Source organism: Trichomycterus rosablanca, chromosome 13, assembly GCF_030014385.1.
Source record: "Trichomycterus rosablanca isolate fTriRos1 chromosome 13, fTriRos1.hap1, whole genome shotgun sequence".
NCBI classification, from domain to species: domain Eukaryota; kingdom Metazoa; phylum Chordata; class Actinopteri; order Siluriformes; family Trichomycteridae; genus Trichomycterus; species Trichomycterus rosablanca.
Genome location: NC_086000.1, coordinates 1,658,953 through 1,686,169, shown reverse-complemented (window position 1 = coordinate 1,686,169; position 27,217 = coordinate 1,658,953). Strand labels below are relative to the sequence as shown.

Genomic DNA, 27,217 nt, shown 5'->3' with positions numbered 1-27,217 from the left:
CATTGGTGACCTACGATGGATTAGCATGCTCTTCAGGGTGAATTCCTGTCCTGTGGTTTCTGGGTGGCACTCGATAAACATCAAGCTTTACCAGAATCAATTCTGATCGTAAAATTTTTGACTTTTTTTTCAGGCTCTAAAAGAGAAAGTAAAAGTTTGGAGGGAAAGTTGTATTTATTTTGTATGCAGATATTGGTATGCTGCTTTTTCTTGTTTAAGCCTTAAATAAATAATATAAATGTATATTTAATATAAATTAAATGAATACATAAAAAAAAACACTTGCTAACAGAAGTATTACATCAGTTATATAAAGGAAAAGTTTTGGAATAAACCAGAACATCAACTGAGGCTTTCTTGACCGATATCAATGCCACAGATCAGGCACAAATTCCCACACACACTTCAAAGTCTTGTGAGAAGCTTCTCAGAAGAGCGGCTGTTGCTCTAGCTGAAAAGATCACTCATCCAGCAAGATCACGGTCAGGAAGAAAGCCAAGCAGACGTATTTATTAAGGATCTACATTTTATTTAAAATTAATCTCTCTGATTTACATTAGTCGTTCCAACACAAAAAATATGACAGAAAACATCATTAAACACAAATCTGTAAATCTGACGAACCGAAGACGCTGTTGCTGGTAAAATTCACCTCGTGGTTGCATCTGCAGCACAGAGTCTGTTTTTCATCAGTCCAGTAACGTCACTAAAATTAAACCATGACAAACAAACCAAACCCGCACAACAAAACATCGTCCCACCGTCTACATCGGAACAGAAAAGCAGGAGGATCCACATTTATTTCATATCAATTATTATACATTCACTTGTACATTCATCTTTTCTTTTATAGAAATAAAAACAACAGAAGCTTCTCGTTCCTTTGATCCTTTGAAGTTTTGTACAAGAATCCTTTGATGTGTTCCAGAATAGTAACTCATCTCCAAAATAGCTGGTGCATTTCGGTAAGACGAAGCTGTGCATTATGGGTAATGATTCTCACTTTAGATTGGCACAGCAGGGACATTATGAGGTCAAATATTTATATACACACAATTTTAGGGGTTATTTACTGATTTGCTAGTGTAGAATGTTCTATAGTCACTTAACGTTGGAGACTTCTCTGTGCCAATATAATCTGAGCTAGTTTTACAGCACCCAATACAAAAATTGACCAGTTGTCACTTGCCAAGGTTGAGAAAAATAAATGAAACCCAAATCTTGTCCCCCTGTGCTGAGAGGACATTTATCAGGACCGATAACTCTACTTCATCTACTACAAGAGAGCATCATCGATTACCCCAATACAGTACTGGCACAAATTAAAATCTGCTGGAAGATGCAGGACACTGTCCACAGCCAAGCAGGCCTCACATCATAATAAGATTAGACGTTTCTTAGGTAGATCTGAACCCATTTCTCCAATTTTGCTCCCAATTGAGTCGTACCCATTTACAAGATCAAAATTCCCTACTGCTCCAGACCTCATGTTAGTTTACTATAGGTTCATATGGAGATAGCAGATTCTGCATCTTGACAAAAACTTCAGGAACCACTGAAATACAGATTTCTAGAACCTTTATGTGTCTGTTTTGTTAAAATGCTGGTTAAATGATGCAGAGCTGAATCCGAAAATCCAAAAATACGCCCACAGGATGAATCTGGTGTGAGTATAAAGGAACCGAACGTTCCCACGTATTTGCTTCCATATATTTATACCAGGTCTGAAGAGTTTGGATGAGAAGCAGCCACCGTATACACACCACCTTATAAACAGAGCTTGTGTGTGTATGTGTGTGAGAGAGAGAGAGGCACACTACAAAACCAACTACACAAAGTCCTCCAGTGCTGCAGCGTCTCCCCGTCTGATTCATGATTCACGCCGCCTCCTATAATCTGAGAGTGAACGGAAAGTGTGACCTGGTAGGGAAGTGTGTGTGGTACACTTCACCGTCGGAACAATGCCGTGAACGCTCATCGATCCCTACAGGGTCGTCGGCAGCTCCCGTTCTTTCCAAAGAAACAGAAGAGGTTCGGAAAGACAAACACGTCCAGATTGAAATCAGTAAATCCAGGAGGAACCCTCCCGGACTTCAAAACACAGGAAGCACTTTCTATTGTTGTTGTTATGGGGCTCGGGTCGCTCATTACAGACATGTAAAGTGTCTCTCACACACACACACACACACACACACACACACACACACACACACACACACACACACACACACACACACACACTAAATCAGTGAGATCAGAGTTTACACGACGCCTGGGCCACTTTGGAACTGGTTCTTCTGTTTAAGGAGCGGCAGATGAACGAACCAGCATCCATCAGTTTGGGCAGGTCCACCCCCTGCCACACACACACACCAAAATAAAACAGTTACAAATAAGGGTTTTAAATATTAAACCAATAATTCATGGCCAAAAGTATGTGCCGCCCCATCCACAGACGAACACAGTGACTTCTGTAAGTCAGCTGATCCCACTTTTTTTCCTCTGAGCCATCAAGAGCTCAGAGAGCAGGAAGACAGCAACTAGGGCATGAAAATATTTTGGTTTGGGGCACCCGGGTGATGCAGCAGTCTGATCAAGATCTGCTTGGATGGGCACAATTTGCTGTGTCTCAGGAAGGAAATGCCAGAGGCTGCAGGATGGACTGCTGAGGAATACAGAGAGAACAGTGCGCTCCTCTGAACGGGTGAAGATCTGGCGTGCCCCTGTGCTGCATAGGGGAAATTACTCTATATATTAATCTATCTAATTGAAAAAAAAAAGGGTTCAAAGTGTCATTGGCAGCAACGCTCACTACTGAGTTCCAAACTGAATATGTCATTTCATTACAAGAACTGTTCTTGTTCAGTTTCCACTGTGTCGTGCTCTGACTTGAGTGATATAAAGCACATCACTAGTGGACTCTAATTCACACTTCAGAATCTAGAAGAACACCACCTGCACCAAAACCTTCAAACTTTTAGATTTAAGGCAACAGTTTGGGGAATGCCTTGTCCTGTTTTAACATGGCTGTGTCCAGTTTAATATGTAATGACTGTAGTTTTGAGTAGGATTTCTGGGTGTCCACATACTTTTTGCCATCTTGAAAATTCACTTCTGTTCATTATTACATTATTACTGTAGAGGAAAATAAGTTTCTGCTGACCGTATGGATGCCGAGTCCGTGCAGCATGTACACCACGTCCTCTGTAGCCACGTTTCCAGAAGCCCCCTGAGCATACGGGCATCCACCCAGCCCGGCTACTGAAGAGTCCACCACGCTAACGCCGCTCTGCAGAACCCAAAACGTGACCAGTGTTAAAGCTGCACGGCTCCATTTTATACTGTCCTATTCTTATTCAAATAAATATCATACACAAAACGATTGTGACCATGTGTTTACTAAAACCCTGATGAAGATGCCTTGGCAGGAGGTTAAAACTGTGAAGCTGCACTCAGAAAAACCCTTGTATAAAGAAAAGTGGGTCAGAATTCCATCACACCAGTGTGAGCAAATAATCTCCAGTCATCTAGAGTTTGGTTGCAGTTGTTGCTGCTAAACGTGACACGACAGTTATTCAATTTAGGGGAGGAAATATGTGGTCGATTAGAAATTATATTAATTAATTTAACTAATTAAACTACAAAAAACAGAACTTAACTATGCAATGATGCAAAAGGGAAAAAAATTTAAAAAACAACAGCAACAACAATAGTTGTTACAATAATATAATATAAAAATATAATAATTAAGATAGAAAAATAATAGTATCTTTATTAGTATCATTACTATTGTTATTACTTTATCTGTAATATTGCATTACTGTTATTATATATTATAAAGATAAAATAATAATATAATCTCACAATAATAATAATAATAATAATAAAATACTACTATTAGTAATAAAATAATAATAAACAAAGTAATATAATAATAAGTAATTTAACCTGACAGGCGTGTGGCCAGGATCGCTGTGGTCACTCGGTGTTATTTGTGACCTCTAGTGTTCAAACAGCGCAAGTGCATCAAACAGAATTAATAATGGGACCTAAAATCTAACACACCCGATTTCACGAAGCCCTACAATGGACTTTCCTGCCTTCTAGCCAGTGTTACCTAATGAAACTAGACCCACCGTGACCCTGACCAGGAAAAAGCGGATGGTAAGAATAAACAGAAAATGGAACGTGAGTGCATTTGTAGTTTATTCTTATTCCAGACCTGCAAAGCGACCAGGATGTTGGCGAGCGCCTGGCCGTAAGTGTCATGGCAGTGCACCGCCAGGGCGTCGACCGGAACCTCCTTCATCACCGCCTCCAGCATCTGGGCCATGCCACCCGGCGTGCCCACTCCGATCGTGTCGCCCAGCGAGATCTCGTAGCAGCCCATGGCGTATAGGCGCTTCGCCACGTCTGCCACCTTGGACGGGGATACTCTGCCTTCGTACGGGCATCCCAGAACACACGATACGTACCTGTACGAGAGGAACCAGTTGTTCTTCATTTAATTATATTTAATTGCATTTCTGATAGAAGTAATTTTTGATTGTAATAAATCTACACCCCAGGGTGGCATGCACTGACAGGTCAGGTGATCACCAGGTAGCCCAAGCAGCCGGTTGTTTATAATGAATAATTAGTTAATTATTTAGTAAAAAACACAGCTCTGTGTGAGTGTTTTGGAACTGGATGTGTAACAACCTTACGGTCAGGTGTCCACATACTTTTGGCCACATACTGTATATTCTAGCATAAAATACCTGATTTTACCCAGAATCATTCATTTAATGTTAATTTAGCACGTGTAGAAGTCGGGTCAGATCTTTAACCTCACCCTCGTACAGGAACTCCTTCCTCCTTGGCGGCCTTCATCACCTCCTCGAAGCGCTGCAGACTCTCCTCCACCGAGCAGTTGATGTTCTTCTTACTGAAGAGCTCCGACGCGGCACCGAATATCGCCACCTCCTTCGCCCCGGCCTTCACCTGAGGAAAAAAAAGTAAGCACAGTCAGAGTCACATAGAAACTGTTCAGAAACTGTTCACAGTCGAGCAAGCTTTATAACATCATGGGCTGTCAGGCATGAACCAGACTGGGTTATTTGGTCACTATTCAAACCCGAGTGCTGGGGTTGCGCCGTGGTCTATCATGCTAGCCCACATCCTCCAAGATCCGGGTTCGAACTCTCAATGGTGCTGTCAGCTGGCTGGGTGTCTAGACAGGCATGTGATGGACTTGTGTGATTACCAGTAAAACCGGACCCACTGAGATCCTGACCAGAATGATGAAAATGGAACAAAGGAAAATTAAATCCAAACCCTGTACCAGTGTACCCACTGTGCCAGGCATAGCAGCGGTAATGTTGTCCTCTGTAGCTGTTCTGCTGCCAGTGTAGATGGTGCATTGCGGAAAGTGGACTAATAACGAAGCACAACAACCTCAAGGCAGCAGGTTTAATTTTAGGTGTTCCAGTAAGACCGTGACTGGTTTTGGAACATATGTGGACTGTATAATGTTTGAAGGGTGAATCGAGCTCAGGGACACAAGCAAATATTCAATGTGCTGTCCATATATTGTTGGACGAACACACCCCTGGCTTCTCCATGTACGTGACACACTAATCATCATCATGCACAATTACCAGAGTTACCAGTTTATCAGGAACACTCTGCTTATAGCTACAATGAATGGCCAGTTTATTAAGAACATTTAACTTGTATGTATACAGTTACTGACTGGTCAGAACCCTAAACCCCATCCAGGATCAAAAACACAGAACTGTAGTTGACTAGGGTACTCACGGCGGCTCTGTAGCCTTTAAGATTGGGCGTCAGTACCGGGTAGTTCACGCCAGGCTTTCTCTGGATGCCACGCATCACTTCCTCCTGATCGGCCATCTAGAAAAGAAACAAGGCGACATTATACAGTATTCATGAGGAAAATGTTCCCTACTTATAACACTTTCTACAAACCAGGATACATCATGACAACAAGAATCCATTTATTGGCAATTCTGCTCCGGTTGTTCTTTGGTCGCTTTCATCATCCGAGCTGGTTGAGGAGAGCTGAGACTATCATGTGCACCCTCCAGCAAGAAACACTTTCACCATGAACCGCAGAGGTCGCAATTGTACAGTGGTGACAAAACCCGAATCGGACTCAGAAAAACACAAGTTCCAGTATTCGGCACTACTTAATGTAAAAACTAAGCACACACAGGCCAGATGTACTTTGTTTTAGTTTCAGCTCATTTTACACTGTTCGAGAGCAAATCCAAGATACGATCGTCAGCCTCACCTGAGGAACCCACTTGGGTGAGACGAAACTCGTGGCCTCGATGACAGGAAGCCCGGCCTCTGACAGCATGTCGATCAGCTGGATCTTCACCTCGGCTGGGACGACGGTCTAACGAAGCGGAGAGGGAATAATAAAAAGGGGATTAGGTGAGCACGTTCTCATGTTCTATGTATATGTTTTTTTTCCTGAATGTATGGTTGTATCACCTTGTTACAAAACTCAATAAAAAGAAAGAAACTAAAAATGTACTCTCTGCACTTTACCCCTTAGGACTTGTCAGGCAGGTCAAAATTTGCCATTAGAAACGATCATCTGATGATCACGTCTTACCTTTCTGTTATTCCAGTAGTTTGAATAAGAATTTCGTTCTGCAGATTGATGCATAATTTTTTTGCTTTCTTTTTTCACATAGGCTGTCAGCTAAGTAATTAAAGCACTAAAATGTGTTAAAAAATATATTAAAGCACTACAAACTCTGTTTTCCCACATCACCCTTTGATTCACTTTGTTGTGTAAGTAAATAGCCTTAAAATGAGTTATCTTGCTATCTCATCTTCCATGTAAACTGAGGATTAAGACAGCGGACAGATGAGACAGAATTAGACCCAGTAAAAAGTAAGTCTGTTGGACAGTAAGATCCCTTACATAAATGTTTTCTTTTTTTAACCAGACTTTGCCTAATGAACACTGTAAATGATAATTCACTGGCATGTGTGATGAAAAAGAAGACACCTTCTCGTTCTGCAGTCCATCTCTGGGTCCCACTTCTACTATTTTCACTTTGTCGGGAAGTGATCTGGTGAATGCAATAACCTGTGAAAACACACACACACACACACACACACACAAACACACAAACACACACACACACACACACACACACACACACACACACACACACACACACACACACACACAGCAGTACTGATTATGTTGGGGCGGTTGAGTGGGACAGCGGTTGTGCTGGCCGACCACCGCTGGGATCCAGGTTCAAATCTCAACTGTACTATCGACCAGCCGGGCGCCTACACAGACATGATTGGCTGTGTCTGATTTGCCCAAAGCCCTGTGATGGGTTGCCACCCAGTCCGAGCTGTATTCCTGCCTATATTGTGCCCAGTGTTTTGAACTCACCACGACTCTAATAAACAAAAGAATAAAGGTTTATGATTTTGTTCCAGTATACTGTATATGAAATATATTTTGCTATTTTACTGAATACAGATAAACTGAATTATTATGCTACAAAGAAACAGACAGTAAAAGTAAAACTCGTAGTAAAAGGCACATGTACAGTGTATCACAAAAGTGAGTACACCCCTCACATTTCTGCAAATATTTCATTATATCTTTTCATGGGACAACACTATAGACATGAAACTTGGATATAACTTAGAGTAGTCAGTGTACAGCTTGTATAACAGTGTAGATTTACTGTCTTCTGAAAATAACTCAACACACAGCCATTAATGTCTAAATAGCTGCAACATAAGTGAGTACACCCCACAGTGAACATGTCCAAATTGTGCCCAAATGTGTCGTTGTCCCTCCCTGGTGTCATGTGTCAAGGTCCCAGGTGTAAATGGGGAGCAGGGCTGTTAAATTTGGTGTTTTGGGTACAATTCTCTCATGCTGGCCACTGGATATTCAACATGGCACCTCATGGCAAAGAACTCTCTGAGGATGTGAGAAATAGAATTGTTGCTCTTCACAAAGATGGCCTGGGCTATAAGAAGATTGCTAACACCCTGAAACTGAGCTACAGCATGGTGGCCAAGGTCATACAGCGGTTTTCCAGGACAGGTTCCACTCGGAACAGGCTTCGCCAGGGTCGACCAAAGAAGTTGAGTCCACGTGTTCGGCGTCATATCCAGAGGTTGGCTTTAAAACATAGACACATGAGTGCTGCCAGCATTGCTGCAGAGGTTGAAGACGTGGGAGGTCAGCCTGTCAGTGCTCAGACCATACGCCGCACACTGCATCAACTCGGTCTGCATGGTCGTCATCCCAGAAGGAAGCTGACGCACAAGAAAGCCCGCAAACAGTTTGCTGAAGACAAGCAGTCCAAGAACATGGATTACTGGAATGCCCTGTGGTCTGACGAGACCAAGATAAACTTGTTTGGCTCAGATGGTGTCCAGCATGTGTGGCGGTGCCCTGGTGAGAAGTACCAAGACAACTGTATCTTGCCTACAGTCAAGCATGGTGGTGGTAGCATCATGGTCTTGGGCTGCATGAGTGTTGCTGGCACTGGGGAGCTGCAGTTCATTGAGGGAAACATGAATTCCAACATGTACTGTGACATTCTGAAACAGAGCATGATCCCCTCCCTTCGAAAACTGGGCCTCATGGCAGTTTTCCAACAGGATAACGACCCCAAACACAACCTCCAAGATGACAACTGCCTTGCTGAGGAAGCTGAAGGTAAAGGTGATGGACTAAACCCAATTGAGCACCTGTGGCGCATCCTCAAGTGGAAGGTGGAGGAGTTCAAGGTGTCTAACATCCACCAGCTCCGTGATGTCATCATGGAGGAGTGGAAGAGGATTCCAGTAGCAACCTGTGCAGCTCTGGTGAATTCCATGCCCAGGAGGGTTAAGGCAGTGCTGGATAATAATGGTGGTCACACAAAATATTGACACTTTGGGCACAATTTGGACATGTTCACTGTGGGGTGTACTCACTTATGTTGCCAGCCATTTAGACATTAATGGCTGTGTGTTGAGTTATTTTCAGAAGACAGTAAATCTACACTGCTATACAAGTTGTACACTGACTACTCTAACTTATATCCAAGTTTTATTTCTATAGTGTTGTCCCATGAAAAGATATAATGAAATATTTGCAGAAATGTGAGGGGTGTACTCACTTTTGTGATACACTGTATGTATAAAAAGATGTAGGGAAAGAGCCACCTGCATCCTCCGTGACCCCACCCACCCCGCACATGGACTTTTCACCCCCCTTCTCTCCGGAAGGAGGCTGCGCTGCATCCAGGTAAAAACATCTAGACTGAAAAACAGCTTCTACCCGGATGCAGTCAGACTGTTGAACTCTTCTACTCCCCATATACTGAACATCTTATCAACACAAACTACCATACTGGACACAACTGGCACACTGTCACTTTGACAATCTTGGGATTGTTGCTGCTAGTTTTTGCTGCTACACCTTTTGCAATCATGCACTTTAGTAAACATAAGCTGCTGCAGTTGTTGTGCAATACTTGTAAACTTTGTACTTGTACTCTTTTTAGTTTCTCAGTTTGTTCTACATTTGTATTGCTTATCTTAGTTTATTCTATATTTTATCCTATTTTATTTTCTTCATGTCACACACACCGAGACCTGGGAAACTGTATTTCGTTCTATCATGTACGTGGTTGAATGACAATAAAGCTGAGTCTGAGTCTGAAAAGCTGAACAAATAAAATAATTACATACAGAAATGTGAGACATACATTTAAAAAATAAAGATTTAACATACACGTTAGATTTATTCTCTGTATATGAAATGTGTCTAATAAAAATAATACATATATTAAATCTATTTACATTTTTGTTGTTCCTATAACATTGCAAGATTTCAGGGAACTATTTGTTTTGGCAGCAGGTATCAAGCAATTTGGCAGAAAATACAAGCAATTCAGCGGAGAAAAGAAGCACAAACGTGAGATTTTTACAAATCTACTACATGGAGAAATCGGATTTATGATCACACGTAAACCTGTATGTACAAGGTTCCGACGAACACCTGAACGCAGCATGTATAATGCAAACAGTCCTCGTCTCCGTTTCTGTGTTTAAACTGCTATAAATAAGTTAAAATCATGAACGTTTTTATTCACATTTTATTCAGAATAAACTTACAGATTTAGCAGAAGTGCTGAGAGAGAAACAGCGCTGATATGTGAACGGACTTTGTAGGATCCTCATCATTACAGCCGCCATGTTCATGTATTCAGTCAGTGTAGGTCAGAGCAGCTACACCGAGGATCAGTCAGTAAAAACAGCAGCACTGACGCCTACTGACACGGATCCACTGCGAACCAGACCAGTGCAGCAGTGTCCCATACAGTGAAGACTAACAAACGTTCCACCAGATTTCCTTTTATCATTATATCCACTTCTAGTGCGAATACCCACTATAACTATACCAGCCAAATACATTTAAACTTTGTATTAACAACAATGAATAATAAAAAAATCGAATTCTTCAAATTCTTGCATTAAATTTCCCACGGTAATAAGGATTCCTTGCCTTCAAACTATTCTATACCTTTTAATAAAATTGCTTCACCTTTTATTCTGTTCAGAAGCAAATGGAAGATCTTTGGCTTTATCTTTGGGCTCATTGGCTTTTGTGAAACATCCAGATTCAGTTTATTTGGCCAATTATATTATTTTCTATTTTTTCACTTGTCAGTTTCCTTCCATTAGGTGAAATGTCCCCGTACTGCTTGTGTTCCTGTGATCCCACATGCAAATTTGTGAACCAAGAACCTTTTTATATATATATATATATATATATATATATACTGTATATACTGTATATATACAGTATATATATATATATACAGGGGTTGGACAATGAAACTGAAACACCTGGTTTTACACCACAATAATTTATTAGTATGGTGTAGGGCCTCCTTTTGCGGCCAATACAGCGTCAATTCGTCTTGGAAATGACATATACAAGTCCTGCACAGTGGTCAGAGGGATTTTAAGCCATTCTTCTTGCAGGATAGTGGCCAGGTCACTACGTGATGGGAGATGTTCAACTTCACTTTCATGTTCATCAAACCAATCTTTCACCAGTCTTGCTGTGTGTATTGGTGCATTGTCATCCTGATACACGGCACCGCCTTCAGGATACAATGTTTGAACCATTGGATGCACATGGTCCTCCAGAATGGTTCGGTAGTCCTTGGCAGTGACGCGCCCATCTAGCACAAGTATTGGGCCAAGGGAATGCCATGATATGGCAGCCCAAACCATCACTGATCCACCACCATGCTTCACTCTGGGCATGCAACAGTCTGGGTGGTACGCTTCTTTGGGGCTTCTCCACACCGTAACTCTCCCGGATGTGGGGAAAACAGTAAAGGTGGACTCATCAGAGAACAATACATGTTTCACATTGTCCACAGCCCAAGATTTGCGCTCCTTGCACCATTGAAACCGACGTTTGGCATCGGCACGAGTGACCAAAGGTTTGGCTATAGCAGCCCGGCCGTGTATATTGACCCTGTGGAGCTCCCGACGGACAGTTTTGGTGGAAACAGGAAAGTTGAGGTGCACATTTAATTCTGCCGTGATTTGGGCAGCCGTGGTTTTATGTTTTTTGGATACAATCCGGGTTAGCACCAGAACATCCCTTTCAGACAGCTTCCTCTTGCGTCCACAGTTAATCCTGTTGGATGTGGTTTGTCCTTCTTGGTGGTATGCTGACATTACCCTGGATACCGTGGCTCTTGATACATCACAAAGACTTGCTGTCTTGGTCACAGATGCGCCAGCAAGACGTGCACCAATAATTTGTCCTCTTTTGAACTCTGGTATGTCACCCATAATGTTGTGTGCATTGCAATATTTTGAGCAAAACTGTGCTCTTACCCTGCTAATTGAACCTTCACACTCTGCTCTTACTGGTGCAATGTGCAATTAATGAAGATTGGCCACCAGACTGGTCCAATTTAGCCATGAAACCTCCCACACTAAAATGACAGGTGTTTCAGTTTCATTGTCCAACCCCTGTATATATATATATATATATATATATATATAACCTCAGACACGTGGGCAGCAGCTGTATGCATCTTTTCACCTACACTAGACAAGATCAGCTGCGGATAAGCTCTGTGTATGGAGAGACACACCCTGATCGCACTCTTTTCCCCACCTCTGTGCAGGCATCATCAATCAGCCAGCAGAGGTCGTAGTTGCATCAGTTATGAGAGAGTCCCTATCCGGCTTAATCCCACCCCTATATGAACAACAGGCCAATCGTTGTTCATGTGGTAGCTCAGCCCAGCCGGCAGGCAGAGCAGAGACTCCAACCTGAGCGGCTGGAACCAAGAACCTTCTTTATCAAACTTTTTCATTTTTACATTTACATTTTCTGCATTTAGCAAATGCTTTAATCCAAAAGCGACTTACAGTACTGTGACAGTATACAGTCTAAGCAATTGAGGGTTAAGGGCCTTGCTCAAGGGCCCAACAGTGGCACCCTAGCAGTGCAGGGGATTGAACAAGTGACCTTTCGATCACTAGTCCAGTACCTTAACCACTAGGCTACAACTGCCTTTCCCTTTTATAATTAAACCATAATAAGACACAAATAAGGGTGATTTTATGTATTTGCAACAAGATAGCACAACAGTTTAGGTTGTAACTGTTTAATTTAGGTTTATAATAAAGGTAATAACAAATGCATATTTTTATTATAAAAAAGTATAAACAAGATAAATTAACACATTTTTACAAAACAATCATAAAAAGAATATTATTGATAGTGTTCAAAAATCATTACTTCACATTCACACACGTCTTTTAATTGTGTACCTATAAAGATAAATAAAAAGATGTTTTAACAATGAAATTACAGGGGAAAATGATTGTGAGAACGAAGATTAACAACAATAGAACTTTGTTGCTAAGACGTAGACGTATATTTGGCCCATTTCTTCTGGCAAACTGCCTTTAATTCCCCAAAGTTTCAAAAGTTCCTTTGACATGATGTAAAATGCCCCAGTACCCAAGTTTGCATTAAAACAGCCACAAAAACAACAATACTCTTACTTCTGTTTCACTGTAGGTTTGGTGATCTTGAAATGACTCTGAAAGGGTGTTTTATGTGGATCTGCAGCTTTTTAAATGTTATTAAAGTGTTTCCTGAGAGTCGGGATACGTTTTCCACATCACCATTTTGTTTTATAAAAAAAGTGCAAAGTTTAAAAGGCGTGTGTGAGTGTAAATGTGAAGTATTGTGAATAAAAAAACCAATACTTGTTTTCCTTCATGAGAAAAAGATTCATTTTCTTAACAAGCAGTCAAGCAGTACAGAATAATTACACTTATTATGTGGGGAAAAAAGGAACTGACATAAAGTTTTGACACTAAAGACGTTCCTTTTTGATTTATCTGATGGGAATATTTGGAGAAACAGACAAAAAAAATTAAATAACATTAAATTAAAAAACAAAAAAAAATTATATTTTATATATTATCTAAAACTGCAAAATGGGGAAATATTTTGGAAGTATAATATTGCAAGATTATCTGTCTTAAATAAACAAAAGCAGTAATAAGAAGTACTATCGGAATAAACTATTTACATACTTTTATATTACATTTCTATATTTATAGGATTATTTTAGATCTTAGTAAAAAAATGTTTTACATTGACTGAAATACGTCCACACATTCACATTCATCCTTTTGTACTGGACTCTTCATCACTGTCCTCCACCTCCTGAATGATGAGGTCTGTTCCAGAATCCTCAGCCAGGTCTTCCTCTTCCTCCATTTCCCATGACGCGATGCGATTTTCCTCCACGTCCTCATCCACCCCTAGCAGAAGGTCCGGTTCTTCTGTGTTGCCATCGCTGACGTCATTGGCGTCAGTGCCAGTGTGTGCCAGCAGACCGGTTTCCTGAACACACACTACACAGAGACGGTATCGGCGTGTCCCCTCACATACCACCCGGCTGCTCTGCTCGGTCACGTGCCGCTTACACTTCCGACACACCAGCTTCCGCGCCTGGTGGATCTGCAAGGGCAAGAAGATATTTTTATGTAAGGTGTGAAGAAGTCTGAGATTAGAAAGCTAGAAGACCAAAAAAGGACCAAGAAACACAAGCAGACAGCTAGGAAATTTAAGGCTACATCACCGCTGAGCTTTAATCTTGAGAGCTCAATGGTATAGGAAGCAAAAAGCTAACACACATGTATAATAGCAACCCAGATAAAGGCCTGTGAGGTTACGAGGTAGAGAAAGCATAGAATGGTGATGCTCACCGTCTCGAAGTGACTGCGCAGATGCTCGAGCCGGGTGAAGCGCTTGCTGCACTCCTGGCATGGGTACGGCCTCTCGCCGGTGTGGCAGCGCAGATGCCTCTTCAGATCCGCCTTCCTCTTCACTGTGTGTGCGCAGAACGGGCACTTAAAGCGCATTGATGGGGTGGCATCTGATAAACAGAGAGAAATAAAGAGACAATAAATACAATATGTTGCCAAAGGTATGTGGACATCCCTAATTATTGGGTTCGGATGTTTGTCACACCCTTTTGCACAAATCCAGGTCTACAAAGGCGCAGCGGCACCTTTAGGATGAATTGGAATGTCAATTGCAAGCTAGGCCTTCTCGTCCACCAATGCGTTTAAAAAGGCTCCTACAATCTGTGCCATTTTTGTTCCCTCTTCCAAGGTTAGTAGTTTGATGCATCATCAATAACAATACAATCAGACTGTTGCGTACATACATTTAAGTACCGGTACCAGTAAGTCTGGAATGGAGATTAAATTGTTGACTGTTATTATAGCTTACCTTTATTGAAAACCCCCACCACGCCCACAATAGGGGGCAGGGTGGCATAGAGTTCATCTGCTTTCTGTGCACCTGCTGTTGCCTTATGGATCTCAATCGGCGAGTTATCGTCTGGAGTGTACCGATGAGTGGCCGATCTCTTCCTGGTTCCTCGCCTCCTGGGCTCAGAAACGTCGTCAAACTGTCCTGTCGGCTCTTCCTTGATTCCTGCCTCCAGAACTGGCAGGCCTGATAGACTCTGTTCGCTTTCTGTATCTCCGTCATTTTCATCCTCATCCTTACAATCATCTCGTTGCTCCCACAGAGAGGTTTGAGTTGAAATTGCATTCTCTGACGCCTCCTTGGCGCTGATGTCCAGCGAGGACTGGATGAAGGCTTTGCAGTAAGCAATAACGTCGTCCATTTGCAGGTAGCTGGCAGCTGACATCACCTCGATCACGGTAGTGCTGCTCAGTGCCAGCTGACCCGAGTACATGAAGTCCAGGATGGTTGAGAAGGTGTCAGCTGAGAAGGCATCAAACGAGGCACTTGCTGGCTCCAGGCTGCCCCTCGCACCTTGTGACAGCAACATGCGAAAGTAGCCACTGCTGGCGTACAGGACGTTGCGGTGTGCCCGGAAAAGCTGTCCCATAACGAGAATGTTACAATCGCAGAAAAGTTCTTTACGCCGCTGCTGGTTCAGCTGCTTTAGAAGGCAACTGTGATGACTGGTCAACATGTCGGTGCTCGTCCATCTGTGCATCGGTCTGAAATAACCATATAAATAAGTATTACAGATCTAGCTAGCTGTCGATGTCATTCTATCAAGAACTATGTGAGCCAAAACACAATGTGATGATATTCCAGAAAATGCAGATTGTGGAAATGAGATGTCTCCCATATTTATGTGAAAACTAGTTTGGTGGGACACTTCATGTGCAGATACAGTTTAAGTCAAAAGTTGACAGACTTTTAAGGGAATTCACACTGTTTTTTCCCCTCAGAACTAATGATTTGTATGCAAAGTTAAGACTTGACTATATTTTTCATTTTCTTAAGATCCCAAAACCAAACTATTAAAGATTATAAGCATTCCAAAAACTAAAGCTGTTCACTGAGTAAATGGTGACTCCACTTCCAAGCAGCTCATCAATTTTAATAAATATTTAAGCTTTTTAATATTTTGTCCACCCTCTGTTTATGTTCCATAGCATAATGCTAACTGGGGTGATTATGTGGAGCTGCATTAGCCTTAACAGCTAAAAAACTAAAAATTGGTTCCTAAACATGTTGTGCTTAAATACATTTGCCAAAATGCTTCTTTAAATTATTTGACTAACTAATTTTCGTACATTTTCATGTATTTAGCTCGCTATGCTAGCGATAAACCGTTCACGAACGAGTCGGCTCATTGAATCGGTTCTATGAACAGGTGGGAATAGATTCGGTGTCAGCTCTGGTATTAAAAATAAAATATATATTGAATAATAAACGTAATTAATCACCGACAAAAACAGCAAGCAAAAAACATGAGTTTAAAGTTGTAGAATTTCTCATTTTAATATGATGTGATGTGGAGGTGGTAGCTCAGTGGTTAAAATTCAAGCACTATTGTTTGAAAGGTCATGCCAACAAGTTATTACTGTTGGACCCTTGAGCAAGGCCCTTAACTCTAAAATGCATGCATTGTATTTATTCACAGTTGTAAGCTGCTTTGGATAATTCATCTTATGTCCTTCATCCTCCTAGACATAGCTAATCATGTCTGTATGGGTGCCTGGCTGGCTGACAACACAGCAGGGATTCAAACCTGGATCTTGGCTGTTGTGGAATAGAGTAATAGAGCACTGTGCCATTTTATATAAGACTTAAATTATATATTCTATATAAGACTTAAATACAATCTGTAATACTGTGGTAGAGCGAGGTGAAATGTTACCAAATGTTTACACTAGAAATAAACAAAAGAGATGCAGTAAGAAGCAGTACAGGATCGTTTAATACCTGCTGCTATGAGACTTCATAACTTTTCCATTACATGTCATATCAGTTTATAAGGACAATGTTAATTTCCATGACACATCAGTTTTACAATTTTGAATTCCAAGTCTGTCATATTTGCATCACTTGCATCATTTATCATAACCCTACTGACTTTTAGATTTAGATTATTCCCTAATCGCATCTTCATACACGAGGTTTATCTGGATAATATTTATTAATACCCTAATTTATTCTTGTTTACACATGCACTCAGCCACATGGGCCATTCATCCATCTGAGTCGATTCACTTTGGTGAACCGAGTCATTTGACTTGACAGAACGGGCTACACACGTCCTTTGTTCGGCTGAAACAGAAGGGCGGAGCCGAGTTTGCAGCGTGCACGCTGATTGGTCTGGTCGCCTGTCAGTCAATTCCTGGCACTCACCAAGGGGCGGGAGTTACACCCGACTCGGGTCGCGTTTTAAAACAAAAAGGACGAGGCAGAAAGTCGAGATTAAGGGCTTTTAATCTGCTGTATTCTGGTGCAGGAGGGCTGACTGGGTGTCAGGGAGGATCTTTATTCATTTAACTACAGCTGAGAGTCTCTAGATTTTGTAGAAACACAGAGGATATGAAGTCGGTCGGTGTTTGTAAATAGGATTAGGAAAGCCATGGCTGGATATGCGCCCGTGCGTCCATCAGATGCCCACATTAATAATTAAGGCAAAATAATTCTATTGAACATTAATGTCTGTGTTCTGGTGGCACACGTAGGTCAAAAGAAACGCCTTAATATGTGCAACGAGATCGCAATTTAATTAAAATCGGGCAAGCCCTGTTGTTATGCCCTGCCGGCCGCCGACCTCGCCCTATAGGAGAAATGCGCCACTGTGTGCCAGTGTAACCCATCTGCCATAGCACTAGCACATGCATTCATACACACACTCGCCTATTAGATAAGTCCCCACACCCGATTTAGTTCCAGAATCACACCCTTCTGTACCCCTTGGTGCACGGAGTGTGGGCTGCGCTCTGGTTTGCGCACGGCGGTGCGCCTTCCGTGCGCAAAACACGCTGCGCCTTTTGCCCACCCGCTTCCTCCTCTACCCACTCCTAACTAAATAAACTCAACTATATTGGTATACTAGTGTACTCACTGGCAGCCCGGATTGCTGGGGGTCCGGTACTGTCGGCGGGGCCCGTTCTCACACACCATCTCCATGTTTTCTGATTAATCCCGTTGTCTGCCCCACCGAGCGCTTCCTGCTCAGCCCGAAACACCGTAGCCCGCTTGTACGAGCAGGGGGGAGGGAGGGAGGAAAAAAACCCGGCTGTGCTGACGTGGGCGTCCGGTGAGCCCGTCGGGGCGGCACGAACCATTTAAAGTTACAGACTCGCCCAGGCGCGCAAAACAGTTCATGTCCCACAATTCAATTATTTAATTACAGACCGAAGTGAGAGTGAAGTGGATCTGGGTGTGATTTTCTTCAATAAGTAGTGAAATAATAATAATAATAGCAATAATAATAATAGCAATACTACTACTACTACTACTAATAATAATAATAATAACAAGTCATAATAATAATAATAATCATAATAATGATAGCAATACTACTACTACTAATAATACTAATAATAGTCATAATAATAATAGCAATACTACTACTTCTAATAATAAGTCATAATAATAATAATAGCAATACTACTACTACTAATAATAATACTAATCTTCATAATAATAATAATAATATTAATAATAGCAATACTACTACTAATACTACTACTAATAATAGTCATAATAATAATAATAATACTAATAATAGCAATACTACTACTAATAATAATACTAATAATAGTCATAATAATAATAATAGCAATACTACTACTACTAATAATAATACTAACAATAGTACATATTACTACTACTACTACTACTACTAATAATAATAATTAGTCATAATAATAATAATAGCAATAATAATAATAATAATAGCAATAATAATAATAATAATAATAATAGCAATAATAATAATACAGTATTTTGTAATTGGTCAACTTTACAAATGTTTTAGTGTAATAATTGTTATTAATATTTTATTATTATTATTAACAAAATAATACACTTATGCTATACAGTATAATGTAGTAATAATAATATAGTAATAAAATGTAAATATGCATTAATAATGTACTATATAGTTCCCTCCCCACCAGTACCAGTAACCACTTTATCCTGGTCAGATTGACAGTCGGTCTAAATCTAGTCCCAGAAACATGGACATATGACTTAAAAAGATGACAAATCAATTTATAATCGTCATTTAAATAATAATAGCTTGATTTTATTTTTCATTTAGTTGAGGTTGTTCTTTTACAGTCATTTACAGTATTTAGGAAACAGCAAAAAGAAAAGAAAAACAATTTTGAATCTCTGTGCATTATTATTAAATCAATAAAAAAGAACTTCATACTTCGACAATCCTTCAATAAACGAGTTACACATACACAAAGTTGCACGGCTCATTCACAATCCATTCATACACACACACACGTGTGCAGCATCAAATCAATCGTTCAGTCAGTCGAGTGTCTGATGTCCGTATCTTTAGTTCTGCACCTGAAGTGCTGATGAGTTTATATTGTTGCTGCTGATGCTGTTAAATAAATGAAATATTTTAAAGGAATGCCATGAAAAAAGCACCAGTTTTTCTCCTCTTTGTGTTGTGTTGTAGTACAACATGGTCCTCAGTAATAATATAAAGAATCAATGTAACATTTCTACTCAGATACAGAAAAGTAAAAACAGCAGTTTTCTAATAATTTAATGACAGACAGGAACAGAATCACTAAATCAGCCAGAAACTGAGATTCATCAGGTCACGAGGTTTCAAGTGTAATAAAGTTGTAGAAAAAGCGTTTAGTCACGTCGTCTTCATCTCCGGAGTTTCTGTTTTACGACACAGAGCCGTTACTGAAGCCCGTGGGATTCTGGGACTGCCAGCGCCACAAGTCCTCACCTAGAAAGTCACACAGAGAGGAAATGATATCATAAATTTTGCGTTTTGGTAGATATTAAGGAGCAGGACACAAAGAGGATTGCGAATCACGCTAAAATCAAAGAGTTTGAGTTTGATGTGTAAAAATCCTGTCTGCTGTGGCGACACCTGAATTCAGGAGCTAAATAAATAAAGATAAATAAATAAAAAGCACTACAATAAAACAAATATGTAACAGTAATTTGAAATATCCAGCATGATTAAACAAAACGCACATGTTTTTATAAATAAATAAATAAATTAATTAATAAATAAACGAGGGTGGCATACTGGTTATTATGAATGTCAGGGTCACGGCAGGTCCGGTTTCACCGGAAAACATTGGGCCCAAGGCCGAAATACCCTGAACAGGGTGTCAGTCCATCGCAGGGCTCGGTTCCTTCTTCATAGACAAAACCAATCATTTACATTTACCAAACCGACTTACAGTACTGTGACAGTATATTATCTGCACAAATGAGGGTTAAGGGCCTTGCTCAAGGGCCCAAGAGTGGCAACCTGTCAGTAAGGCTTGAACCAGCAACCTTTTGATTACTAGTCCAGTACCTTACCGTTAGGCAACAACTGTTCAATCATGTCTGTGTAGACGCCCAACTGGTCAATTCGCTGAGATTCGAACCCGGGTGTCAGCGGTAGTGTGCAGTGTACTAATTTGTATTTAAATTGTAGAAACATTTTGAAATGTCGGGTTTTTGTAACGTGAGTGAAACCGAGGGTTTGTACTCACACATCCTCTCCAGGTCGAAAGCGGCCTTCCAGCCGAGCTCCTTCTCCGCCAGACGAGGGTCCGCGTAACATGAGGCGATGTCTCCGCCCCTCCGGGGGGCGATTATATACGCAATCTGCACACACATTAATTCACAAACAAATCAGTCAAAACATCTGGATGTACAACCGGTGGACAAAATAACGGAAACCTTGTTCATTGTCGCACCTCTCTTCCTGACGCCTTCTCCATCGCTTTGACCATCTGTAACACCGAGTAGCCGGTTCCCGTTCCCAGATTATACACCTGCACACAGGAACATGGAGAAAATCTAATAAAATATGAGAAGGGTGATACGAAGGACTAGGGAAGAAGCAAAACACGCCTCAGACCTTGCAGCCGCAGTTGTCCTTTAGCTTCTTTAGAGCTGCGATGTGTCCCTTTGCCAGGTCTACCACATGAATGTAGTCTCTCACTCCTTAAAAAGAAAAAAAAAGAGTGGACATGGTGATGCTTGTGATGTTAAACGTCCGTTTATTAGGAGTGTAACGTAGGGCGGTTGTAGCCTAGCGATTAAGGTACTGAACTAGTAGTCAAATGGTTGCTGGTTCAAGCTCCACCACTGCCAGGTTGCCACTGTTGGGCCCTTGAGCAAGGCCCTTAATCCTCAATTGCTTAGACAATATACTGTCACAGTACTGTAAGTCGCTTTAGATAAAAGCGTCCGCCAAATGCTATAGAGGACATTTGTCTAGGCAGTCAGATGTAATCCATATGATGAATTAGAAACACCTGGGACAGAGGTGCCACTGTCCACAGTCAAGCAAGCTTATCATCTCTATAGACTAAAAGCAGAGGTGTCCAATTTTATCCCCAAAGGGCCGTTGTGGCAACGGGTGGGTTAGATCGGATAGCTTTAAGGTGCAGATGTAAGAGCAGGGGCTTCCTTTTTTTGGAGCCTGGAAGCCCATAGTGAAATTAAGCTTGCTTGACTGTGTACAGACGTCTACAGTCCTCTTGCAGAAAGGACTTCCATCCTTACTAGGACGGAACTATAGTAACATAACGGAGGCTTGGCTTTACTGACAAACACTGTAGTGAAAAACTATTAGAACAACTGTTCAAAAGTTTGGAGACAGAATCATGGTGTCAAATTCACTATTTAAGTCTTCAGGTTCTCCAAAGTGTGTTTGGATCCTCCTACCTGTCCCATCAGTCGTGTCGTAGTCGTCTCCGAACACGTTCAGGTGTTTTCGTCTCCCGACGGCAACCTGACACGAAGCGAAGCACCCGTTAATAAACCGGATGGTTCTAATAGTAAAATTCAACCCAAACAGGCTCTGATTGGTCAAACACGCTCACCTGAGCTACATAAGGTAGGAGGTTGTTAGGGATTCCCTGCGGATCTTCGCCGATCTGGCCCGAGACGTGAGCACCGATGGGGTTGAAGTACCTGAGCAGCACGGCATTCCAGTCCTGACCAAGACAAAGACCAAGACCCAGACAAAAACTGATTAGTGTCCAACAGTAATAATTTCCTTTTTAATGTCCACAAGGCAGACGTAGCTAACAGTAGTTAGTAGTTTTTGGAGCTCTCATACCCCCTCTAGGTCTTATATAATGTCACTAAGTATTGCTTTAATGCAGAGCTTCCCAAATCCAGTCCTGGAAACCCTCAGTGGAAGAAGGAGAAAGTAAAAATTCTACAGGGTGGTGCTCCTCCTGGGCTCCTGGTTTCGAATCTGATGCCATTACGCACACAAACATGCAGGCTATGCAGGAATCCTCAAGTTTTATCCCTGACAACGCCACAGCCATCTGTGGCCGGGAGCTGGAGAGATTATAATTAACCAGAATCTTAATGCAGAATCAGTTACAAGGCCGGTCATGTGTGGAAGCGTTTCAGCCCAGACCCCCGTCCTAGCCGCACATATCGAACCTTTTCCGCCTGGCACTGGTCCCGGATCATCTCCTCTATGAAGTATTTGGTCTTGCCGTACGGATTGGTGCAGCCTCCGGTCGGGTGTTCCTCGTCGATGGGGAGTTTCTGAGGGTCGCCGTACACCGTCGCCGAACTGCTGAAGACGATATTGCGCACGCCGCTGGCCTGCATTACCTAACACACGCAAAAACAGTGAATTTACTTAAAATATATAGACATATTAAGATCTATATATTAATGCTGGAAAAAGATGCTGTGACATTGAACGCTTGTGCAAATTACACCTGGTTTCAATATAAAATTCATTAACTGTGAAGTATGATGGTGGGGGCATCGTGATACATTAGAACCACCCGCCACTGTAGTGCCTGTTTACTCGTAGTTCATGTGTTGAATGCAGTAGGCTCATTGGCCAAGAAGCTAAATTTTAAAACTGTAAGTCCACCAGAGGACCTCTTATAACCCTAGGAATTAAAAATAGTTTGCCAAATTTGAACCACAAAGCTGCAAGGAGCAGCAGACAGCTTGTAGAAAGCACTAACGTTATCCATTTGAGGCGTCCGAATACTTTTCTCCCATATTAATTAAGCTGAAATGAAACAGGCTTGTTTGGGCACCCCTATCGCGGGTGTGGGGCTCCACCTACCTCCAGCAGGTTGATAGTACCCGTCAGGTTGACTCTGTAGTAGCGTAGCGGCTGTTCCACCGACTCTCCGACCGCCTTCAGACCAGCGAAGTGCATCACGGCGCAGAACGAGTGCTGCCGAAACATCAGAACCACAGTGATGATGTAGTTACACACGACCACCACTAGAGGCGCTCACGTTCATTCATACACTGGTTACAAAAAATATGTGGACACCACCTGATTATGAACTTATAAGGACTTGCTGGACCTTCCAAAAGTTTGTGCATAATTAAGAAATTGGTCCCTAATTGGCTAGAACTGATTCTTAAGTGTGGGAATTTGAACCTCTCCGCCCATTAAATGGTTATGTCACAGATTCGCTGGTATCAGACAGGCAAGGTTACGAGGCCGGAAGGAGACCAGTTTTTCTGGCTGAGAATCTGACGAAGCGTTTAGGATTTTGGAAACAGAACCAGCGCCGGACACAAGCTGGCGAATCGGAAGACGTGTCGGAGGAGGCCCTTACACGTTACCTCTGGCATTCATCAACCGGCAGTGGTGTTTGGTGGCAGGCAGAGGGCGCCAGAGCGCACAGGAAAATTGAGCATATATAAACATAGGTGAACCAGGAGGGTCCAAACTTGTGCTTGACTGTATTATTACACACTTATTAAGTCATTTAGGTCATAATCGAGGTGTTACGAGGTCGGTATAACACGAGGAACGTGTGTTTACTGACCTGTTTGAAGATTTTCTCCAGGCTGGGTTTGTCCAGCAGGTCCAGCTCGTGAAACTCGATCTTGGTGTCCGTAAACTTCTCTATCCTGCGCAGGCTCTCGGGAACATCGCCTTCTCCTCATGGGCACACGAGAGGGCACATGAGTGTGCACAGATTCCCACAGACATACTTCAAAATGCTGAAAGAAGCCTTCTCAAAAGATCGGATTGAAGACAGTTACCTCGAACCGCGTTGCTGAAGTTATCGATGACGACCGGTCGGTATCCGGCTTCGATCAGCTCCACCACACAGTGGCTGCCTATGTATCCTCCTCCGCCCGTCACGAGCACCTTCTGCGCCATGCTGCCGACCTACACCTACACACACACACACTCAGCCTGAGAATCATGTTGACCCAGGTGACGTGAGAGGAGCAGTAGGAGGATGTGAGGGTGGAGGTGCAGCAGATACGGAGGTGTGGCTGCTTCTTTTTACTACGTGGCCTCCTGACAAAGGAACGCATTCATTACAAACTCCTACAGCAGGAACAATGACATTCCTTCATATTTTTAGAACATCAATCACAAATGAAAACATGATGCGCTTGTTTTGCTTAATAGTTATTGTCTTACGATACTGTAATTGTTGGGGAAAACCTGCTGCTGCTGCTTAACTGAGAGCAGCAAGTCCACCAGCTGGCATGTTTTTGGAATGTGGGAGAAAAACCAAAGCCCCTTAAGATTTTTTTTTTTCTTTAATTCAAAGCAAATTACAGGGACCTTGCTCAAGGGTCCAACAGTAGCAGCTTGGTAATAGTGAGTCTTGAACTATTGTACAGTAAGTTCCAGTTCCTCAACTCCTAAGCTACCAACGCTATTAAACAGAGTTTAACAGACACTGGGAACACTGGGCGCAATCCCAGGGTTGCGAACCCTCCCCAGCACAGTCATTTAATCCCGATAGGGGTGAATTAGAGCAGCCAATCCACCACATGGCTCGTATTAGTTGGTGGAATGAAACTCAAAATCAGGACAAACTCCACAAACTGGAACCAGTCGCAAGAATCAAACCCAGGACTCAGGAGCTGTGTACAGTACAGTACAGTAAATCATTACTGAATCGTTTACTGACCACATGAGCAACTGGTGACGTGGTTCTAAGTTTACACATGTGAGTTTTCCATCCTTATTAGCCAGCGCCGAGGTCAAAAGTTGACATACAGCCGTGATTTAAGTCCTTTTAAGTCTTGGGATGTTCATTATTTCTGCAACCTTTTGTGGTCGATTAATTAAAACACATACAGACGCTTAAATCATTTAAAACTAAATCTACTGGATCAAAAATACACACACAGCAACACAGATTCAAATCTGTTAAACACTGTCGCCGTCTTTACTCTGTGGCTATATTAGGGTTAGTTTGACATGCACCTAAAAGTACATGGAACAGTGGTCTCTTACCAAGGTTATTATTCCTTATTAATGAGCATAATAAAAGACAACATGGAACAGGACCAAGGCCACGAAGAAAAACCCAAACTGTAACTGTACGCTGAGATAAAATATAACTGAGTGTTGGCACTAAACGTCATCTGAGAGCTTGCTTGACTGTGGACAGTGACACCAGTGTTTCAGAAGCAGACCTGAGCATTACATCTCACCATCAGGACAAATCTGAAGGTGCAAAGCAGGAGGCGACTATGGTTCCCAACCTTGACAAGAGACCACTGTTCCATGTTTCTTTAGGCGCATGTCACACTAACCCTATTTATAGCCACAGAGAAGTCATCATCATTAAAGATGACTCAACAGGCCATGACAAAAATGAAAACTGTTGCAAGAACAACCAAAATCCAAATTTATATGTACAAAATAAGTATATTTATTAATAAATTATGCTTAATTAGTAACAATTAGGAATACAGAACATATTTAATGATCACAGCAGGTAAAAATACTCATGACAGGTAACAATTCTGCACCTCGTCCAAAAATAACACAGCAAAAACAATAAAAACACTTACGATATTTTACAGCAAGAATGTCTTCCAAACTCTCAGCCCCCTGATACCCTGTACCAGCTTTAGATGCCCTGCAACAGCTTTAAATGTGCCAACTATCCAGAAACAGCTCACAGGTTGGCATATTTTTTCCCAATCGTTTTGAGACAAGCCCCGCCTCCTCAACAAAGCACGTCACTGATTGGATAATAAAAATAAAGCGCCCAGGGTACAGCATTTAACTGCAAAATTTATTTAAAAATAAACGTAAACAAAATCCATTTTTCTAAACTAAAACGTTCTGATTAATATTTGGATATCTTTTCTGTCTAAAATTTAAACTTACTCTAAGAAGGACGAGCCAATCGCAGCGCAGGAAGGCGGGACCTGTCTGAAAACGGGTGGGATTAATTACAAAGCGTTCATTCATTGTCTTCCTGTTTTTCTAGTGATACGTGGAGGTGTGTGAAGCAGCCACAACATCAGGAAAAGTCTGACACACTTCAAAATAAACAGCTAGGCCAGTATGAATAAATGTGTAGTCAGTATATACACTATTCAGGGTGTCCCTAAAGTCTGGACACATAAGAAACATCACTAACTATAACTAACTATATATTTACTGATAGATTTAGGCTTTTATGGAATATTCTCCACCAATTGATAGATTCCTCTTGGTTTCTTTACTGATCTCGGTCCCGTTGTTGAGCCCAGGAGAAGACGATGGCACAGAGACACAGACACGGGACTGAGCTCAGTAAAGAAACCAAGAGGAATCTATCAACTGGTGGAGAATATTCCATAAAAGCCTAAATCTATCAAATGGTGAAGAATGCAGGCAGCATGCAAACAGAATAGCCACACAAGAACGTGGAATCGTTGGGTTTGAAGCGTGAGCCATCCACAAACACTTTATCAGCTTCCCCAAGCGGTGTAGGGGACAGGTCTGCACGTATACTAGAGCTTGAATGAATAGATAACAAGCAATCATGTTCATCTTTCAAGTTGGATGGCACCAAGTCGCTGCTGGAATGCTGCGAGAGGTATTGAAGCAATCGAGCAGGAGAGTTGGCAGAAGAGAGAGGTTTAATGTTGAGATTTTCAGTAGAACAAAGGAGAGCTGTCATGTGTTGTGTCTGTATGTTCTGAAGAATGTGAATGACCTGGTGTGGTGTGTGTAAGACGAGTGGGTGAGAAAGTAGGATTTTCAGTGCATCCTGTACCGTAATGGCACAAGCAGCAGTGGCACGTAGGCAGGCCGGCATGGCCTGTACTACGCGATCCAAAGTCTTGGAGAGATAAGCCACAGGTCTCAGACCAGGTCCACCATGCTCTTGCAATAGCACAGCGGAGACGGTC

General features: G+C 41.9%; 3 protein-coding genes across 5 annotated transcripts; all 3 read right to left on the bottom strand.

Annotated features, from left to right (window-relative positions):
• Nucleotides 1-508: 508 nt before the first annotated feature.
• hmgcl (3-hydroxy-3-methylglutaryl-CoA lyase) lies at nucleotides 509-10,273 on the bottom strand. The gene is made up of 8 exons (XM_063007730.1): nucleotides 10,165-10,273; nucleotides 7,028-7,108; nucleotides 6,296-6,403; nucleotides 5,800-5,895; nucleotides 4,835-4,983; nucleotides 4,223-4,475; nucleotides 3,164-3,289; nucleotides 509-2,356 (listed from the first exon to the last, which is right to left on the bottom strand). The coding sequence occupies exons 1-8, from the start codon at nucleotides 10,249-10,251 to the stop codon at nucleotides 2,255-2,257; spliced, it is 1,002 nt and encodes a 333-aa protein (XP_062863800.1). The 5' UTR covers nucleotides 10,252-10,273; the 3' UTR covers nucleotides 509-2,254.
• Nucleotides 10,274-13,546: 3,273 nt separating this feature from the next.
• Nucleotides 13,547-18,078, bottom strand: zbtb8a (zinc finger and BTB domain containing 8A). Its single transcript, XM_063007751.1, has 4 exons — nucleotides 17,964-18,078; nucleotides 14,843-15,588; nucleotides 14,314-14,483; nucleotides 13,547-14,065 (listed from the first exon to the last, which is right to left on the bottom strand). Exons 1-4 carry the CDS (start codon nucleotides 18,026-18,028, stop codon nucleotides 13,727-13,729), a joined length of 1,320 nt encoding a protein of 439 aa, XP_062863821.1. The 5' UTR covers nucleotides 18,029-18,078; the 3' UTR covers nucleotides 13,547-13,726.
• Nucleotides 18,079-19,086: 1,008 nt separating this feature from the next.
• Nucleotides 19,087-25,970, bottom strand: gale (UDP-galactose-4-epimerase). 3 transcript variants are annotated; one of them, XM_063007393.1, is made up of 11 exons: nucleotides 25,883-25,970; nucleotides 24,101-24,236; nucleotides 23,881-23,996; nucleotides 23,160-23,273; nucleotides 22,511-22,687; nucleotides 21,934-22,047; nucleotides 21,776-21,842; nucleotides 20,964-21,049; nucleotides 20,800-20,877; nucleotides 20,593-20,707; nucleotides 19,087-19,826 (listed from the first exon to the last, which is right to left on the bottom strand). In XM_063007393.1, the coding sequence occupies exons 2-11, from the start codon at nucleotides 24,219-24,221 to the stop codon at nucleotides 19,762-19,764; spliced, it is 1,053 nt and encodes a 350-aa protein (XP_062863463.1). In that variant the 5' UTR covers nucleotides 24,222-24,236; nucleotides 25,883-25,970; the 3' UTR covers nucleotides 19,087-19,761. The 3 variants fall into 3 exon arrangements, with proteins under 3 accessions (XP_062863463.1, XP_062863465.1, XP_062863464.1); XM_063007395.1 differs by having other exon boundaries at nucleotides 23,881-23,993; XM_063007394.1 differs by lacking the exon at nucleotides 25,883-25,970 and having other exon boundaries at nucleotides 24,101-24,284.
• Nucleotides 25,971-27,217: the final 1,247 nt, after the last annotated feature.

Bases quoted from the DNA above. Each gene is read 5' to 3' on its own strand.
- hmgcl (XM_063007730.1), bottom strand. From the start codon at position 10,251: ATGAACATGGCGGCTGTAATGATGAGGATCCTACAAAGTCCGTTCACA. The intron at 4,984-5,799 runs GTGAGTACCCTA...TTTTTTCCTCAG, and splicing joins TTAAAGGCTACAGAGCCGCC to GTGAAGGCCGGGGCGAAGGA. The intron at 4,476-4,834 runs GTGAGGTTAAAG...CCTCTCGTACAG, and splicing joins GAAGGAGTTCCTGTACGAGG to GTACGTATCGTGTGTTCTGG.
- zbtb8a (XM_063007751.1), bottom strand. From the start codon at position 18,028: ATGGAGATGGTGTGTGAGAACGGGCCCCGCCGACAGTACCGGACCCCC. The intron at 15,589-17,963 runs GTGAGTACACTA...TGGTTATTTCAG, and splicing joins CCCAGCAATCCGGGCTGCCA to ACCGATGCACAGATGGACGA. The intron at 14,066-14,313 runs GTGAGCATCACC...TTGCCCTTGCAG, and splicing joins TGCGCAGTCACTTCGAGACG to ATCCACCAGGCGCGGAAGCT.
- gale (XM_063007393.1), bottom strand. From the start codon at position 24,221: ATGGCGCAGAAGGTGCTCGTGACGGGCGGAGGAGGATACATAGGCAGC. The intron at 23,997-24,100 runs GTAACTGTCTTC...TGTGCCCATGAG, and splicing joins CTTCAGCAACGCGGTTCGAG to GAGAAGGCGATGTTCCCGAG. The intron at 20,878-20,963 runs GTCTGAGGCGTG...TCCTGTGTGCAG, and splicing joins AGGACAACTGCGGCTGCAAG to GTGTATAATCTGGGAACGGG.